General features: G+C 50.1%; 1 protein-coding gene across 2 annotated transcripts; it reads right to left on the bottom strand.

Moving 5' to 3' along the window:
• Nucleotides 1-8,722: 8,722 nt before the first annotated feature.
• Nucleotides 8,723-12,195, bottom strand: LOC136019913 (protein FAM133-like). 2 transcript variants are annotated; one of them, XM_065690546.1, is made up of 5 exons: nucleotides 12,012-12,195; nucleotides 10,037-10,097; nucleotides 9,826-9,941; nucleotides 9,062-9,127; nucleotides 8,723-8,884 (listed from the first exon to the last, which is right to left on the bottom strand). In XM_065690546.1, the coding sequence occupies exons 2-5, from the start codon at nucleotides 10,053-10,055 to the stop codon at nucleotides 8,840-8,842; spliced, it is 246 nt and encodes an 81-aa protein (XP_065546618.1). In that variant the 5' UTR covers nucleotides 10,056-10,097; nucleotides 12,012-12,195; the 3' UTR covers nucleotides 8,723-8,839. The 2 variants fall into 2 exon arrangements, with proteins under 2 accessions (XP_065546618.1, XP_065546617.1); XM_065690545.1 differs by lacking the exon at nucleotides 12,012-12,195 and having other exon boundaries at nucleotides 10,037-11,148.
• Between the last annotated feature and the right edge of the window lie 3,608 nt (nucleotides 12,196-15,803).

The raw sequence follows: 15,803 nt of genomic DNA, 5'->3' as shown, positions 1-15,803 counted from the left end.
GTGGCGGAGCTGTGGGGGCCGCTATTGGCTGCCGCCGCCGCCCCGCCCCGGCCGCGTTTCGTAACGGAGCAGACGGTACCGGGCGCTCCGCGGAGCAGGGTCGGTGCGGCCCCGGGCGGTGTGCGGGGACGCGGGGTGCTCCCGGATGGGTATAGGCTGCCGAGGACCGCCCAGGGGACGCGTGGGCTCCGAGCAGCCGAGCTGCGGGGGGCAAGTTGGGGTACTCGGGGATGAAGCCATGCGGGGATGCTGGAGACCCCTCCGGACCAGCAGGGGTGCAGGGTGCGGGTGGATCTGCGGCACTCTGAAGCAGGACCAGGGTGTGAAATGCCAAGGGAGGTTTTTCGGGGTGCCAGGGAGCTTTGGAGTGCTGCCGGGGCTGTCCTGGAGGAAACGGAGTACTCTAGGATGGGGATGGGAGCGTAGGATGCTCCAGAGCGGCTGGGACACGGGATACCTGGGAGCAAGGGGAGCTGAGCAGCCGGCCAGAAAGAAGGGTGCCTCAGCTAGCTGAGGCTGTGCAGAGCAGGACTGCGGTGCAGCTTGTTGGGGTGCTCCAAAGCACCTAGGGCTAGTGAGGCTGGGATGCACCAAGTGTCCCTTTTTGGACCCCACCATGCAGACCCATCAGGATGGGATGTTTGGGGGGAAAGGGGTGTCCCTCCAGTGTAGATGGGAAACTGCATCTCCCTCAGATGCTTTACTTATACAGAACTGAATGAGTTCAGACCTGTATGGGGTCAGTCCCAGCCAGGATGGGCTCTGTGTCCCGAAAGAGATACATCCCCTTGCCACACAGCCATACAGCAAGGGACCGGCAGCTCTTGCATAGCAGGTGCTGGGAAAACCAGCTGAAATCTGACAACTCCAGAGCTTAGTAGATCAGACTTTATATAAGAATGATGCACATTATACAAGGGCTCTTTGTCTGCCTCCAAAAATAAACCAAACCCATGTACGCGCTGGAAGGGATGCTCTGGGAGGGAGATAACTAGTGGGTCATAAGTGCTGGTGAAACCCATGCCTCACTAAGGGAGTGGCTGGTGATGGTTTAGGCTGTAGAGCAGGTTTTGTTTCAAAATCTACTGTAATTATATTAAACAGCTTATGAGTGGTGTTAAAAGCTCAACAGCTAAGTATTTTGTGTAGGCTTGGAAGGTTTTATATATTCCTCCGTTATCTTTTTGAGTGATCCCTTCATACTGGAGAAATCTCAGGCAATATTTAGCAGCATAGCCCTGAACACCTCCTGAGTGTGGCATTAAGGACAGCAGTTGCCCAGGAGCTTTGTGGGGCTGTTGGGGACTCTACCCCATGGGCAACATTTTCCATGTTCCCCATTGCAGGATCAGTCTTTGGTTGCCCTCCCAGAGGGACCTGCCACATCACTTTCCCCAGCAGTTGTCCCATGGGCATTTCTCAGATGAGCAAGGCTCATTCATATCACTGTCCTCTCATGGTTTAGTTCTCACCACGGCTGGTTTTTCCACCAAAACCTTCCTATTCACTAAAACAAAAGATTGCCACCAGGGAGCCCTCACCCGTCTCACCTCTAGGCTTCCCCTCAAGGACACATTCATGGCTCCTGAGCTGTGAAATAAGGGCGATTTTAGCTTCTGTGGCCAACTTTGCAGCGATGCACTTGAAAAACGCTCCTATAACCTGTTTGTGTGGCTCAGGGTGGGAGCAGCCAGAGTCGGGTGAGGAGCAAAGCATCTTCCATCACTCCATCAGACACTGGGCTGTTCCCTGGGACCTGCTTTGGTTTTTTTCCCCACCTCCTGATTCACTCCACAACCATTCTCACGTGTGTGGGCTCTCCAGCGCCTCATAAGCAGTGAGGAGGATGTGCTGCCTTTGCATAATGTGTTAGAAATCAACCAACCAGGACACATACGTCCATTGAGAACCAGGCTTCATTAACACCAGGGCAAGAACAATTTGTTTTCTTCATTCCACCCAGAGCTGAGCTGGTTCTGAACTCCAGCTGCTTTCTCTTGTCACTGCTGTGTTTGTGCTGACTCAGTACATAACTGCAACAAACATAAAGCTTTAAATGCTGAGTGCTAACCCTTCTGCTGGCCAGATGAGGACTCCACGCTTTGTGTAACACAGAACAGATCACACTGTGCTCAGAGCTGTTTGCAAAGCACAATAGGATTTAGTTTATATAATTTACTTCCACTTTAAAGGTGGGAAACAGCCCAGGTCAATGCAGAGTGAGGAGTTCAGGTGTCAACTGCAAGCAAAACCAGCTCCTCTGGCTCCCAGCCACAGGCACCATTTGTGCACCTCATTAATGTGGTCCAGGCTGCTGACAGCACAACATGGGGATAGGGGATCCACACAGGCTGTTTAGTACATAAATCTTTGTCGCAGGCACTGACATTTGATTTTGACACATGGGGGGTTAAGGAGTAGCTCAAAGGTGACAACACCTTCCCAGTGGTGCCCTTTTATTGTCCAGAGATTCCCACATACTCCTTAGAGTGTCTCCAAAGGCACTACAAGCGCTTGCTGAACAGCAGCTTGCACCCCGAATGTCATGACCCTGTTTGCACACAGCTATACCAGCTCTGCACACGAGCCTCCTGCCAGGATGAGCCTGTCACCATCAGACCTGAAAGTCCTGTTGCACAGAGGCAAAACAAGTTTTCCTGTTCCAAAGGCAGCTGCAGGAGGAAAATGTTGGCATTGTGAATGGGGATCCCACATCAGCAAGGGCCCCTCAGGGCTGATGCTGTCATGATTGTGTAAGAGCCAGTGCAGCCTCCTGGGTGATCAGGCAAAGAGCCAAGGTCAAATCCAGCCTCAGCCCCTGTGCAGACCCACTCACGCCCATGTGGTTTACATCAACCTTTTGCTGCCAGTCTGCAAGCCGCCAGAGTTGGTGTAGGGAACCATTTTTACATCTCAGTACGTGCAAACATGCAGGGAGTTATTTGCATCATACCCCTCCCAGCCTGTCAACAAACACATCAGCTTCCTGCAATTTTTTGCTTTCTTTGCATCATGGTATTTCTAGATCCAGGATGTTATTCAACCACCCCGTTTCTCTTTGCCACACATGGTTCAAAGCCAGTCCTGGGAGTGAAGCAAAAGGAAGTGGAAGCAGGTGGTGTGGGAGACACTTCATCTGGACTCACAGCTTGCCTTTTATAACAAGCATTGTTTCTTTCAGGTCTCTATGCAATAAGGGGAGCTGCTCCATACCTGGTTTTCTCTTGGGCAGAGGCAAGCAGATTGCCACACCGCTCCTTGGTGTTTGGTATTCAAGGTCTGTGCTGTGCTGGCTAGGTGTGGGGAAGGGAGCAATCATATAAATTACATGGTGTGGCTCCTGTATGCTGAAACTGCTGCTTGACAGCTCAGAGAGGCCCTGACTGCCTTGGTAAGGAGGATCAGATGTAAACAGGGTTGGGGAATTAAAGAAAACGTTAATATTTTGCTTTAAAGAAAACTTTAATATTTTCCCTTCTGAGTCATGCAGGCTTTGCCTGAGGCGGCATCATTGTTCCTAGAGAAATGAGTTGGCTACTACGTGGACTGGCAGGACACAGAGCTGCGATGTAATGTTCTCTCATGCTCATGTAACTGGGCTGGTGCCTGAACTCCTGGAAACTGGAGAGTCACCGGGGGACAGCCGAGATCCGTATCTGGCTCATTTTACTCTCTTGAGCGAAATATCTTGGCAAGAGTTTGGCAGAACATAAACACTCGGTCTTGGAAGCAAGTCCCACACAAAATGCATGGAGATGTCTTTTTCCATGGGCGGTCATGTACAAGCCACGTACCCCTGAGATGGGAGAACAGCTAAAAGCAACGTCAGAATTGTCCCCATTATCCAGGGGGAATCCCTAGGATAGGTGACAAGACCATGGTCTGTGGTGCAGGGTGCTATATGCTTGCCTTGACGCTTTGAAGTTGTTTTATTTGTGTTTCAAGTGGAGCTGAAGATCCCCCATCTGTAGGGGATCCCACGGAGGGGCCCAAAGTCAGCACAGCTTGTTCAGCACCATCTAATCCTAGGGTGCGTAAGAACACGGATAACATAACCAAGTGATTAGGGGAGGAAAAGCCTTAAGAAGCCCACTCTGAAGACATAACTCCACCTCTACACTGCAGCAAGCTCCTCCACTTCCTAGAGGGTTGGTGTCCCTGGGGAGCTGTGTCCTTGTGGGTCAGATCACATCACCAACTTCACCTTCCAAAATGAGAGAGCTGACGTATAACCCATCATCACTACAGGGTCAGACAAAAGCACCGGCTTCACGAGCTGCTGGGTGCCACATGCCTGACCGGGGACGTGTGTCCAGGGGTGATGCTGTGGTGGCCCCTCACTGCAGCGCAGGGACTCACCAGGCTGCCCTGCCCTGCTCATTCACCAGCCCGTGTGGCCTTGGCTCCTTGCCGCAGCAAGAAGTGAGTATGTGCCACCTCCCTCATTCCTTCCTTTTCTTCCTTTTCCTGTTGAGCTCCCACCCACCTGATGGAGATGCCAGCAGGGCTGGCAGGGACCCAGCGCTGCCTTTTCGCTTTGCCAAAGGAGGCTACAAGTGGCAGCGGGTGAGCTCTGCAGATAGCAAAGGATGCTCTGTAGCGATGCCTCTATCCTGCCATGGGCAGGGCAGGTCCAGGGTCCAGCTTGTCCCACTTACCTCACACCATAGTGGGTCCTAGAAGGGTGGTAGCTGTTGGAGAAGCCTGGCTCCCCTTCATGGGGCAAATCTTCTGGTGCTAGCAGTGTTGTCTGGATGCAGGGAAGTACGGGCATGGTGGGGTCCTGCAGCTGAGCATCTGCTCCACAAATACTCCCTTCCCCAGTGGCCATGAGCTGCTGGGTAAATGCTCACCCTGACTACACTGCTTTGGGGGCTGCAGATCTTTCCCCTGCTCTCTGCCTTTGGTGTTGGCTCCTTTACAGATGTTTTTCCAGATGAGCTTTTGTGACCGCTTTCCACTAACCTGGTCTTCATTCCTTCAGCTCCAGAATCTCCACCACCACCAGCCTAATAATTCAGTGTTCTTCTTCATGAGGACATCTTGCAAAACCAGTGGCTCAGATCCCAGCTAAGACCCATATCTGACCATGAAGGAGACCTGGGGAGCAATGCTCAGGGTCTTCCCACGGCTCCCTTTCCCCACAGCCAGGCAGTGTGAAGCCCTAACCACAGGCACTGGGCTCATTTCAGGCAGGATGAGCAGGGCTGTGTCTCATAATTGCGGCTGGAAGGAACCACAATTAAGGTTCCATTCAACCCTAACCATTCTATGGTTCTATGTACATCTGCCTGTGGGCTCCCTGGCTGGCTGCAGCAGCGGTGGCCTGGGCAGAGCTCTCAGCTCGAGGTGCAGAGGAGGACTTCTGGCTGTGCCTTTCTCCTTCCGTGGGCTGTTTCTCCTCCACCTCTCGCTGCACTTTGGACAGCAGGTGAATGTGTTTGGGTGAGTGAGTCATTGCCCCAGCGCACCCTTTCATAACGCACAGACGTCACGGCTTCTAAAGAGGTCAAGTTGTTTGTGCTCAGCAGAGCTGTCACCCAGAAACCTGTCCCAGTGGATCTGCCAGAGCACACTGCAGGTTTTCCTTGGCAGGAAGCCTGGCACCGTTTCTGGGTGGATTTTAGGAATGGGAGGTTTGGAGAGTAAAGAGCCGGCTCCGCTCTTCCGAAAGAGCAAATGCAGGAGTCCTGGAAAGGTTTGCAGGAGAGAGAAGGGTGCTGTGGAAGTTGTGTATCCTTAGAGTCATTTTAATATGAATGAATCCCAGGCAGTTCAGTGACTATAACTTTTAGTTGTGAATTAACTTAGCAGAAAGTCTTTATTTACAGGTTTTCAGAAGGAAGGGACAGGTTGTAGGAGAACGCAGCACAAAGAAGAGCAAATGTGAGTGCTCTGCAGGGAGCAGGGGCAGAAGCAGGGATTTACCCTCCCGAAACACCCTTCACTTGCAAGATTCAAGTTCTCTTTGGTTTTTAGTTTCCTTATTATTCAGCACAAAAATAGAAGAGTCATTTCATAGGAAGCCTCTGCCTGGCTCTCTGCAGAGATTAGTGGATCATAAGCAGGGCTGCAGGAATCAGCTTGTCTGGGAAAGTCAGGATTTCTGTTTCCATTTCTTAGTGGAATGAAAAGGCAGCTTAAAATTTTCCATGAAGGCCTCTTGGGAGCAGAGGAAAGATTTCCTTTTGATCTCTACCTTAGTGAGGCTTGTTTCCCTAATAGGACTCTTTACATAATAAAGCCTCTAGATGCAAGACGAGAAAAAGCATTGCAAAAACAAAGGTCCAAACTTTCTGTTCTGAAATTGTTGACATTTATAGAAAAAATGCCTCTATTTGGGGCACTTCTGCATGAACTGGTATGGAAATCAGTTCTTTCTCTGTATCTAAGCTCTACTAGCATGTCTGCTGCTATGAGTTCCTACAGGTACTGATGCTGTGAGCAGCACCAGCAGAGGTTATTATATAAAGAGGAACAACTGCATGTAAACAAGACTTAAGCGACTCCATGGCTGCCAGTTTCTCTTGCTGGTCCTCTTTTCCTACTCCACCCCTCCAGAGCCTGACACAACGGGTGTTCAGCACGGCTCTGTCCTCGCTCCGCTCCCAGCCAGCTCAAGGCACAGCAGCCCCAAGGAGCCCCAGACTGACCCTTGCAGATGCTTCAGGCAAATGAGGTTGTTGAACACCCCGATGAAGGCAGACCTCATGCCCAGCAGTGCTTGGGAAGCTGCTGGCTGTCACGTCTGTGTGCAAACAGCTGTCTTGGCACACGGAGGTCATGCTGGTGGACACGTCCTGCAGGACAGCCACTGTCCCCCTGTGGCTGAGGGTTCTCAGCATCCCCCAAAGCCAAACGTTCCACTTTCACTTTTTGCCTCCTCCACTGAGTGTTTTTAGAGTCCCAATCCACGTGGCTGGCACCAATGCTCATTCTTGATACCCATTCATGTCACCTGGTTTCAAGCCAGGGCTGCAACACAATGAGGACTTGGGGACACCAGAAGTGGCTTTCACCCCCACAGCTTTCTGTGGAGCCTTGAGCACTTCAAGTCAAGGCATCACATGGGTGCAGAAGGGGAGCAAGCTACGTGAGGATGAGGTACTGAAGGTAGGACAGAATGTCTCTTGTGCCACAGGGATCTGGCTGCATGCATTTGCTTAGCACAGTGGCCTGAAGCAGGGAGCGTAAAACATAAACAGCAACCAGAAGAACTTTACTTGGCCCAGCAGTGTGGGGTGCACCCAGTGCTGGTGCTAAGGCCATAAAGATGCTGAGATTTGGTGCAGTGTGAGGTGACATTGGTTGAGCCAACTGCAGACAGCCTTTGCCCTTCAGCCACTTTGGGAGCTGGGGCACAAGGTACAGAGGACAATGTTAAGGTTTTTAGGCTGCCGTCAGCTGAAAAGCAGAGACTCACCCCGGTCAGATGCAACACCTACCAGCTCCACCTGAACATCTACAGGCCTGCTTGACTTCAGAAAACAGTCTGGCACAGCATGTTTGAACAGTTTCCAACCTTTAACTTAAAAAGCAAAGGCAGGGCCTCCCGTTTTCGTGTCCAGACATTATTCCAAGAGATTTCCATCCTATGGGAGCGTGGCCTGAGGGGACTGTAAAATGCCACAACCCCATACACTATTTGGAAGTAGGTTGTGTCTTGTGCAAGAATCCTGTGTACTTGCACAAAGGGGAAACTAGTATATGTAAAATAACCCCATACAGGGTTATTTTACATTAGGCACCCTTGTTTGTGGAACAATAAGGCACTCGGACTCAGCCTTTCCCTGCTGAAGCCAAACCAGTGCATTGAAACCCAGTTTAGCTTTCAGGGATATTTGTTTTTCCCATCTTTGTGGTTTTCCTTTAATCTTTGTGCCAGACAATTAAGACAACATTCCTCTGCATCTTTCCTGCTGGTTTTTGTGATTATATGAGAGCCAGCTGTATTTATTCTATGAAAACAACATCTAAAGCCATGCTCTGTGGTTTCAAGTTAGATCATCTATGGTGTTGGCTCTTAAACTCGAGCTGGTCTGAAATCTGCATTATTCGGGAACATACCCTTAAAAATAAACTCCTTAAGGAAAACCAATCAAGGCAGTGAGGCAGAGGGGAGAGCTTGTTCTCAGGTTTGCACTGAAGTTCTTGGTTGATGGGGAGATTTCGGGGAGCCCTAGAACACAGCGGAGCGGTTATGAAACCCAGCCCCGCTGCCACACGTCCCAGTCCCGGTAGATGGCGGTGCCACATCATTTATCCCTATTTTTAACTCCTTTTTCCCCAGTTTCTGCCCTGGTTGGGCTGCACACACACTGGGTGCTGGGGCAGCGCTGCGGAAAGACAGGATGCTCTTGGGGTTTGTTCGCCTAAAACTGCTGTTCGTATGGTTTTGATGAACGTGAAATCACAGTCAGTTGTATCAGCTCAGCCCCAGGGCTCTGCAACCACTTGTGCAGCCCATCTGTCCCTGCTCGAGCTGCTCCATCCCATAGCAAGCAGCATGGAAGGGACAGGGAAGGAGAGTGATACTACGTGATTTAGGGGGACTATGCAAAGCCAGGCAGCCAGAGCCCTGGATTTCTCTCCGCACTCTTTAATGGTGTTGAACAAACCCTGCTCACGCAGATCCCACCTCGTTTCCTTGGCTGTTTCCCTCTCAAGAAAGACACACAACACTGGATAGGCAGTGTGGCTGGATGAATAAATAGCAGTTCTCTTTGTAGCCTGCAAACACCTTTATTTGGCTAAAAGTGGCCCAGGCCCCATCCAGCACATGCTGCTGTTCACATTCACACCTCCTCCGTGTGCCCAGGGCATGCACTGCTGATCCAGGCTAGTCCTTGTCTTCCTTTTCATCGTCCTTGTTGCTGCCACGGGCCTGGGGCAGGAACAAAAGGAAAATGAACAGCATGTGAGGAGAGTGCTGGATGGTTCATGTATCATCCCCTAGCACCGCTGGGTATTTGGTAGCACCCACAGAGAGGGTTGTAGGTGCAAACCCCACAGGGCTGGTGTGCAGAGGGGCAGGTAAGTCCCAGCACAGTGGTGTGGTTACCTCTTCCAAGTTGCTGTCGGAGCTGCTGCTGCTGCTCCTGTCCTCTCCCCCATCTCTCTGCAGAGGCTAAGAGAAAAGGACAAGCATCACCAGGGACCCTGGCACCCCATTTGGTGTTGGTGCTAGAGTCAGGGACATGGCTGGTCTTGTGGATATCTACAGCCTGGCTTTGCACTAATGGTGCTATGGAGCCACATGTACCCATGGCCCCACAAAGACTTGCAGAGCCAAGAGCAAGGATTCAATGGTATGTGCAGTGCAGACATCACTGTCTACAGCAGTTGAAATAGGAGGAAAAGGAGAGGGTACTGACTAGGAATACTGGGACCAAAGAGAGAGCTGTCTCTCAGTGAAAAAGCCATGCATGCAGCATGATTTCCAAGACACAGCTCCATCTACCAGATGTGTGGGGCTGCCATGGGTCAGATACTGCTTTCCTTCACAGTCCGGATGTAAATCAGGTGAGGCTGGTGCTTTCCAGCACCCTGCAAACCCTGGCTGCTGCCTGTGCCAAGCATCCTTCTCCACAGGGCTCGGTGGCAACCTGGGAGCTCTGCACCATTCACATCCCCACTCCACTGTGCTCACCTATACAGGTGGCCCTACTCCATAGCTGCTTGCTCCCCGAGACACAAGCCCCCAGCTTCAGATGGCTTGAGTTGTGCTGGGCTCACCCCAAGCACCATGCTGGGGACTTTTGGCTGGAAACCCCTCTGACAAATGGTTCAGCAGCTGATGAGCAGAAAACTCCATCATTCCCCTACCTTTGTCTCTTCCTTCTTGTCCTCCTCTTTTTCTCCCTCAGTCTTTTCCTCTTCTCCCTTCTCTTCTTCCTTGCCCTTTTCCTTCTCCTCTTTGTCCTTATCTTCCCGTCCAAACCCTACAAGAGGGCACAGAGGGAGGTTCATTGCCAGCGTGCCGCATCCTGCACACACAAACCCCACAGGTCCCACTGGTTTCACACCGAACACTCACATTTCAGGATTGTTGACATTTCAACGAAGCCAAAGAGCTCTGGGGCACGACACTGTCACACCTACAGCACAGAGAGACCCTGAAGGAGCAACAGCAGTAAGGGGAGCTTTTTCAGGGATGAAAACATCTCTCTGGATCCCACCATTTGATTTTCTCTTCTCCATCTCAGAAGAGGCCCTGTGCACTTTCTACCCCCTGAAACAGCAGGGAAAGGGGTAAAGCAGTCTGTGACCTCCACAAGAAAACCCATCAAACAGGACCAGAACTTGTGCCCAACCAAGCAGCACCCATTGCCCTCTGCGCAGGGAAGCAGCAAAGGGAGGGTGACAGAGGCAGACCAAGAAACCTCAGGGCAAATGTGCACGGAGCACACTTAAACCCCTGGGAGTATGTGCAAATTACAGCATTATTCCAAATTAAATGGGGATGAGTCAATAGAGAGCAGGGGTTGGGGGTCCCAAGAAGCCCCAGGAGAAAGGAGACCTCCCCCAGGGACACAGTGATGAGAGGAGGGAGATAGAGACAGCAGTGAGCAGGAAAGCTGAGAGCAGCAGCAAGCATTGATGGGGTGCCTGAAGAGTGACAGATGAAAAGGAAAGAAAGCTTGCTTTAAAAACAGCAGGACCAAACAAAGCCCAGGAAATCACCTTGTCCACAAATAGCAAAATAAAGCAAAGGGAATGCAGCAGGGGCAAGGGATCAGGTCCCTTCTGCACACAGGGAAGAGTGGGATTGTTCCCATGCCGCAGCAGGTAGTAGGGAAACAGTTTCTGTTCCAGCCACTGATGAAGGGAGGCAGAATATTAATGGTTTCTTTTCATGGTTTTTGGCCAAAAATTACATCATCTGGTTGGTATTTGGGCCTTTAAAAGAGTAGATAACATTGATTTGTATTTTCTAGACAAGTTTCCCCTGCAGGGCAGTGGGAAGCTGTGGGGTTTGAGGAAGCATAGGGGGAGAGATAGGTTGGATGGGGAGAGGAGGAATATGGGAAGTGACTGATAAAAGGCAGAATCGGTGCAAAGTTAAAATCTAATTAATAACAAACAGTAATCTAATTCATCTTTGTAATTAAGAAGTGCAACTACTGATTGAAAATAATTACATTTTAATCTAAAATCATTAAAAATAATCGAACAAAAGAAAAAGCAGCCCCTGGGAAAATGCAGGAGGTGTAGCTGATACCTTGAGATCCAGTCCTGCTCACCAAAGCTGCTCCACAGCTTCCTCAGTGTGTGTTCAGCCTTAAACCTATGGGCGCTGCCCCTGCCTTGTGCCTTCACTGCTTGGGTTTGAGCAGGTAGGAGAGGCACAAGGTGAACAGAGATACACAGATGTGGACCCCAAGCTTTGCACTAGGGCTCCCCTGTGCTCCCACCTGAGGGGATGTCTCCAGCATCCTTTGCAGCCTCCACCATGATCCATGGCCCAGATGACAGCTGCCAACGCTCAGCTTTATCCTCATCCCAGACCAGCAAATCCAGTTTCGCCAGCGCTTTGGCCATGCAGCATTTTGGGCAGCCAAGTTTCCCTGCCCCAGATGGGCTGGTTCATTAGAGCCCAGACAAGCAAACCAGCAAACCCCAGCCCATAGCTCCATGGCTCTCACTGACATGCTGTGATTGTCCTCCACGGCTGACCAAAGCACAAGGAGCATGTGGATCAGACCACTGCCTAGCTGTGTATTCATACCCCACCAGATACAGTAGCCTGGATGGCCTTACCCCACCAGTACAACAGGCTTACAAGTCACAGTGCCTGCCCCTGTCTCACCCAAGGAACCAAAATCCTTCCTTCAAGCATGATGCCCAGTTACCGTCCCCAAGACCACACTGAGCACAAGCTATCCCAGGGATGTTCCTGCTGCACCTTCTGCTTCACCCTGCCCTCCTGCTCTGCTTCTTCAGCCTGTGGAGTTGATATGTGAGACTCTAAATCCCCTCAATGACATGAGGGAGACAGGAAAGCGGCTTACCTGGAGCTGATGAAGACAAGTGGCCTCCTGGATGCCTGGCTGGCAGCTACCAGGGATCTGGGTATTTGAGTGTTGCGGTCTCCTCCCCAGTCCCATTTTGAGAGCAGAAAAACTGGCTCTGCCACGGACAGCACATGACACTGGGAACATGACCAGTCCCATGCATACCTGCAAGAGGCATTGCCTCCAGCACGGGCAGGAGCAGAAAGACCCTTTGCAAGCAAGCCAGGGCAGCTCTAGAGGCTGCAGACATCCATAGGAGCCAGTCCTGGGATGCAGGAAGACCCATAGAATCATAGAATAGTTAGGGTTGGAAAGGACCTCAAGATCATACAGTTCCAACCCCCTTGCAGGGACACCTCTCACTAAACCATGTCATCCAAGGCTCCGTCCAACCTGGCCTTGAACACCAGGGATGGAGCATTCACAGTCTGAATGTGCTATGGTCAGGACCCTAGTGGAAATAGAGAAGAGGGGATTTGGGGCGTCCTTAAAACCACAGTGAGAGGAGCCTCCAGCGGGTCATTGCTCCACTCCCGGTGAGAGGTGTCAGGCAGCTCCAAGACGTCCTGGCAAGGCCAGGCCAGGCAGAACTCAGTATTCCCAGCTTCCTCTGATGCATGTCCTTGCTGCTGGCTTTCACTCCAACATATCATTAAGCAAATACCTGTCAGCAGAGAGCAGTTACCAGCAGGTCTAAACACTTGCATAATGTGCTTCCCCTCTAATGCAATGCCCTCGTTTCTAATAGCACCAATATGGGATAATAACAGCAACAATAATGTCAAGAAGGGCTTGTGTACCTGAAAGCTAATTTGTTTTCTCCACCTAATAAAAGGTATTACCTCTCCCGCAAGATTTGCCCCATTTAAAACCTTCAACTCTACAACAAATTTGCTCCCGCAGTCATTTGACTTTAATTTACAGTAATTGCAATATGCACGGAGCCCCCTCCCACCGAGTGAGACTAACCCTGGATAACTCAATGCAGGGAGCAGGCAGCTGTACAGAAGTCACTTGTCCTAAAAACCAACCATGTCTGCCTCAGGCCTCCTCCACCGGAGCCCTAAATGAAAAGCAAAACCACCCTCAGCGGGTTTAGATCAGAAATAAGGGATGTGTTTTAACAGCAAGGGTGGATAAACCCTGGAGCAGCTCAGCAAAACGGGTGGCAGAGTCCCCGCTGCTGCCAATTTTACAGTCAATAGCTGTGGTACTTTGGAGCAGAGATGCTTCAGCTCACATACAAATCACTCCGGGAACTCCTCGCAGCCAGTGTTGGGGTAAACCATGGCAGCAATCCTGCCTGTCCCAGCAGGATGAAGCCACCAGATCGATGCAGCCTGGGGTACAGTGCAGAAACCTGGCAGAGATGTGCACAGGGAGCATAGTTGGGGACCCTGTGGATCCATGGAGGCTGTGTGGTGTTGGGACCTGATGGCATCCAACCCTGCCACCTTAGGAGGATCCTCCTCTACAAACACCATGCTCAACCTTATTTTTAACTGCTGCCTTACAGCACAGGGGTGGCTGCCACCACCCAGCAGGAGAGCAGAGTGGAACCTGCAGCTATGTCCCGGTCCCAACCCACAGCCCATGCAGGTTCTGCTCTCACCCTGCAGCAGGGTGACCCAAAACACCAGCATACAGCCACCTTTGAGCTGCTGTCACAGTGCAGAGATTTGAGGGACTCACGGAAAACATTAATTAGCACAGTACTGAGCACTTACAGCTTCTATTTCTGTGCACTTACACCTTCAGCTACAGAAGACCAATCTCTGCTTAAATCTCATAATCACAGACCACTGTTTATTTAGGATCCAGTGTCCACACCTGGGAAAGAAATGCCTCCTCCTGCCACAAATTCTCCCCTTCCTGCCTCTGAGTCAGGGCATTTAATTTGTGCTGTAGGGGACGTGGGACATGCTGTCCGCTTGGTTGTGCCACCAGTGGCAATGTAGCTGCTGCTTCTTTCAAATGACAACAACAACTGCTCATCCTGCCTGTGTCAGAGGTTTTGCTGCTACCGAACGTGTGTGTTTTAATAATGAAAGGGAGTCCCTGGGAAGCTGGTTGGAAAAGGGCTGGGAGCACATCCTGGAGCACATCAGGAGGACCAAGCCTTTCTTATGTTTTAAACCTTTCCGCAGCAGCTGCCAGGAAGCAGCTTTTACAGCTGCAAATAACAGAATCTCTCCCAAGGAAAGAAAATAATTGTGGAAAGCTTTTTTCTCTTATCCCCCTCGAGTCCCTGCCAGCATCTTAGCTAACTCTTCTCTATTCTCAGCCACCTCTTACCTCCCCAAACACTACCACAAGTGCTCAAATTACTGCCAGACCTTATTAGGTTCATGCACAAGGCAAGGCCAAGCAGTAAGACCTCCAGACAGTTGGATGCTGAATTCTGATGAATCCTTTGGGTAGGATGATTTCAGCAACTGTGGATCTGTTTTAGTTGGCTGTCTATTGCAGTCCTCACACTGGCACACCAGTGAAGCTGGTGCACATTTGATTACTGGCTGCTGTAACAAAATCCAGGTGGGCAAAGAAAGAATTACTGTCTGCATCTTCAAAACAAATCACCTCATCTCCTTTAATTATTAAACTACACTAAAGCACTGCAGGTCAGTAGAATGTATCTGCAAGAAAAACAGCTGCTGTGCCATAACCCAATCTTATCTTTATTTCTTCTCCTCTGCCATTTCTGTATGTTTTGGCTTTTTAGCAGGAGCAAAGCTACCATTTTGCACTGGTGGAGGAACTGGGAGCTCAGCTGTAGGAGCCCTCACTGCCCAGCCTGGGTTCAGAGTCCTTTTTGCTCAGGAAAAGCCATGAGAAAATCCATGAGAAAAGCCCCAGCTGTCCCAGCCTTGCCCCACAAAGCACAGCCAGGGCTAGAAGAAAAAAAACACCGTTCTTGCATCTCATTGTGTTCATGCCCACTGCTACCTCAATAGCTTTTCACTGAAATGTGGTTGTCAAAGAAATCCTTCCTTTAATAATGCTATCAACCAAACCAAGAAAAAAAAAATACAGAATTTATAGTGGCACAGGTTTTTTTACCCCAGACATTTTCCTTTCAAGTTTAGCTGCCTTTAAGATGCAAAAAACCCAGCTCTCCCTGTAGAGATCTAATCAGTCTACCCATGGCTAAGGCCAGGCTTTATATATATATATATATATATATATATATATATATATAAAAATCAGAGGAGCATTATGCAAAAGGTATTCTAATAATAAGAACACTTCTCTACTACACAAATAGAGGAATGTTAAGCCTTCAGTACAGCTGAAACGTGCAAGACCTGCTAAAACCCAGAGGATTTTCCAAACAGGATTTGAGCATCGTCACCAATGAGCCGGTACAGAGGCAGGTGTGACATTCAGTCACCTCTGGTTAGCTATTCTGGACTTCTTGAAGTTTCATTTTAGCTGTGCATTTCTGCTCTTGTGATTCCAACAGAGGTTGTTCCCTCCCAGTGGGCAGGCTCAAAAGACAGACATTGCAGAAAGGAACAAAGCAGGGAACTTTCAGAGCACAAAGAAATAGATACCGTACATGAAGCTTCTGAGACAAATTAGGACTCCTGCTAACAGAACCAAATTGCTTCCTCTTCCCCTACTTTAATATACCTTCCAAGAAGAAGGAGCATTGCATTATAGTGTTTTTTACACAGAAAGTGGAGACAAGCAGTATCTGAGTTGTCTGTTGCTGACATGTAAAGCCACACTGAGGAAGTGGAATCCTCCTGCTAAATTCTCTCATTAAATTGCCCAAACACAAATCAA

The sequence above is a fragment of the Lathamus discolor genome, chromosome 10 (genome assembly GCF_037157495.1).
Source record: "Lathamus discolor isolate bLatDis1 chromosome 10, bLatDis1.hap1, whole genome shotgun sequence".
In the NCBI taxonomy this organism is placed as follows: domain Eukaryota; kingdom Metazoa; phylum Chordata; class Aves; order Psittaciformes; family Psittacidae; genus Lathamus; species Lathamus discolor.
The sequence above is the reverse complement of the archived record's forward strand: the minus strand, read 5'-3'. Positions and strand labels throughout refer to the sequence as shown.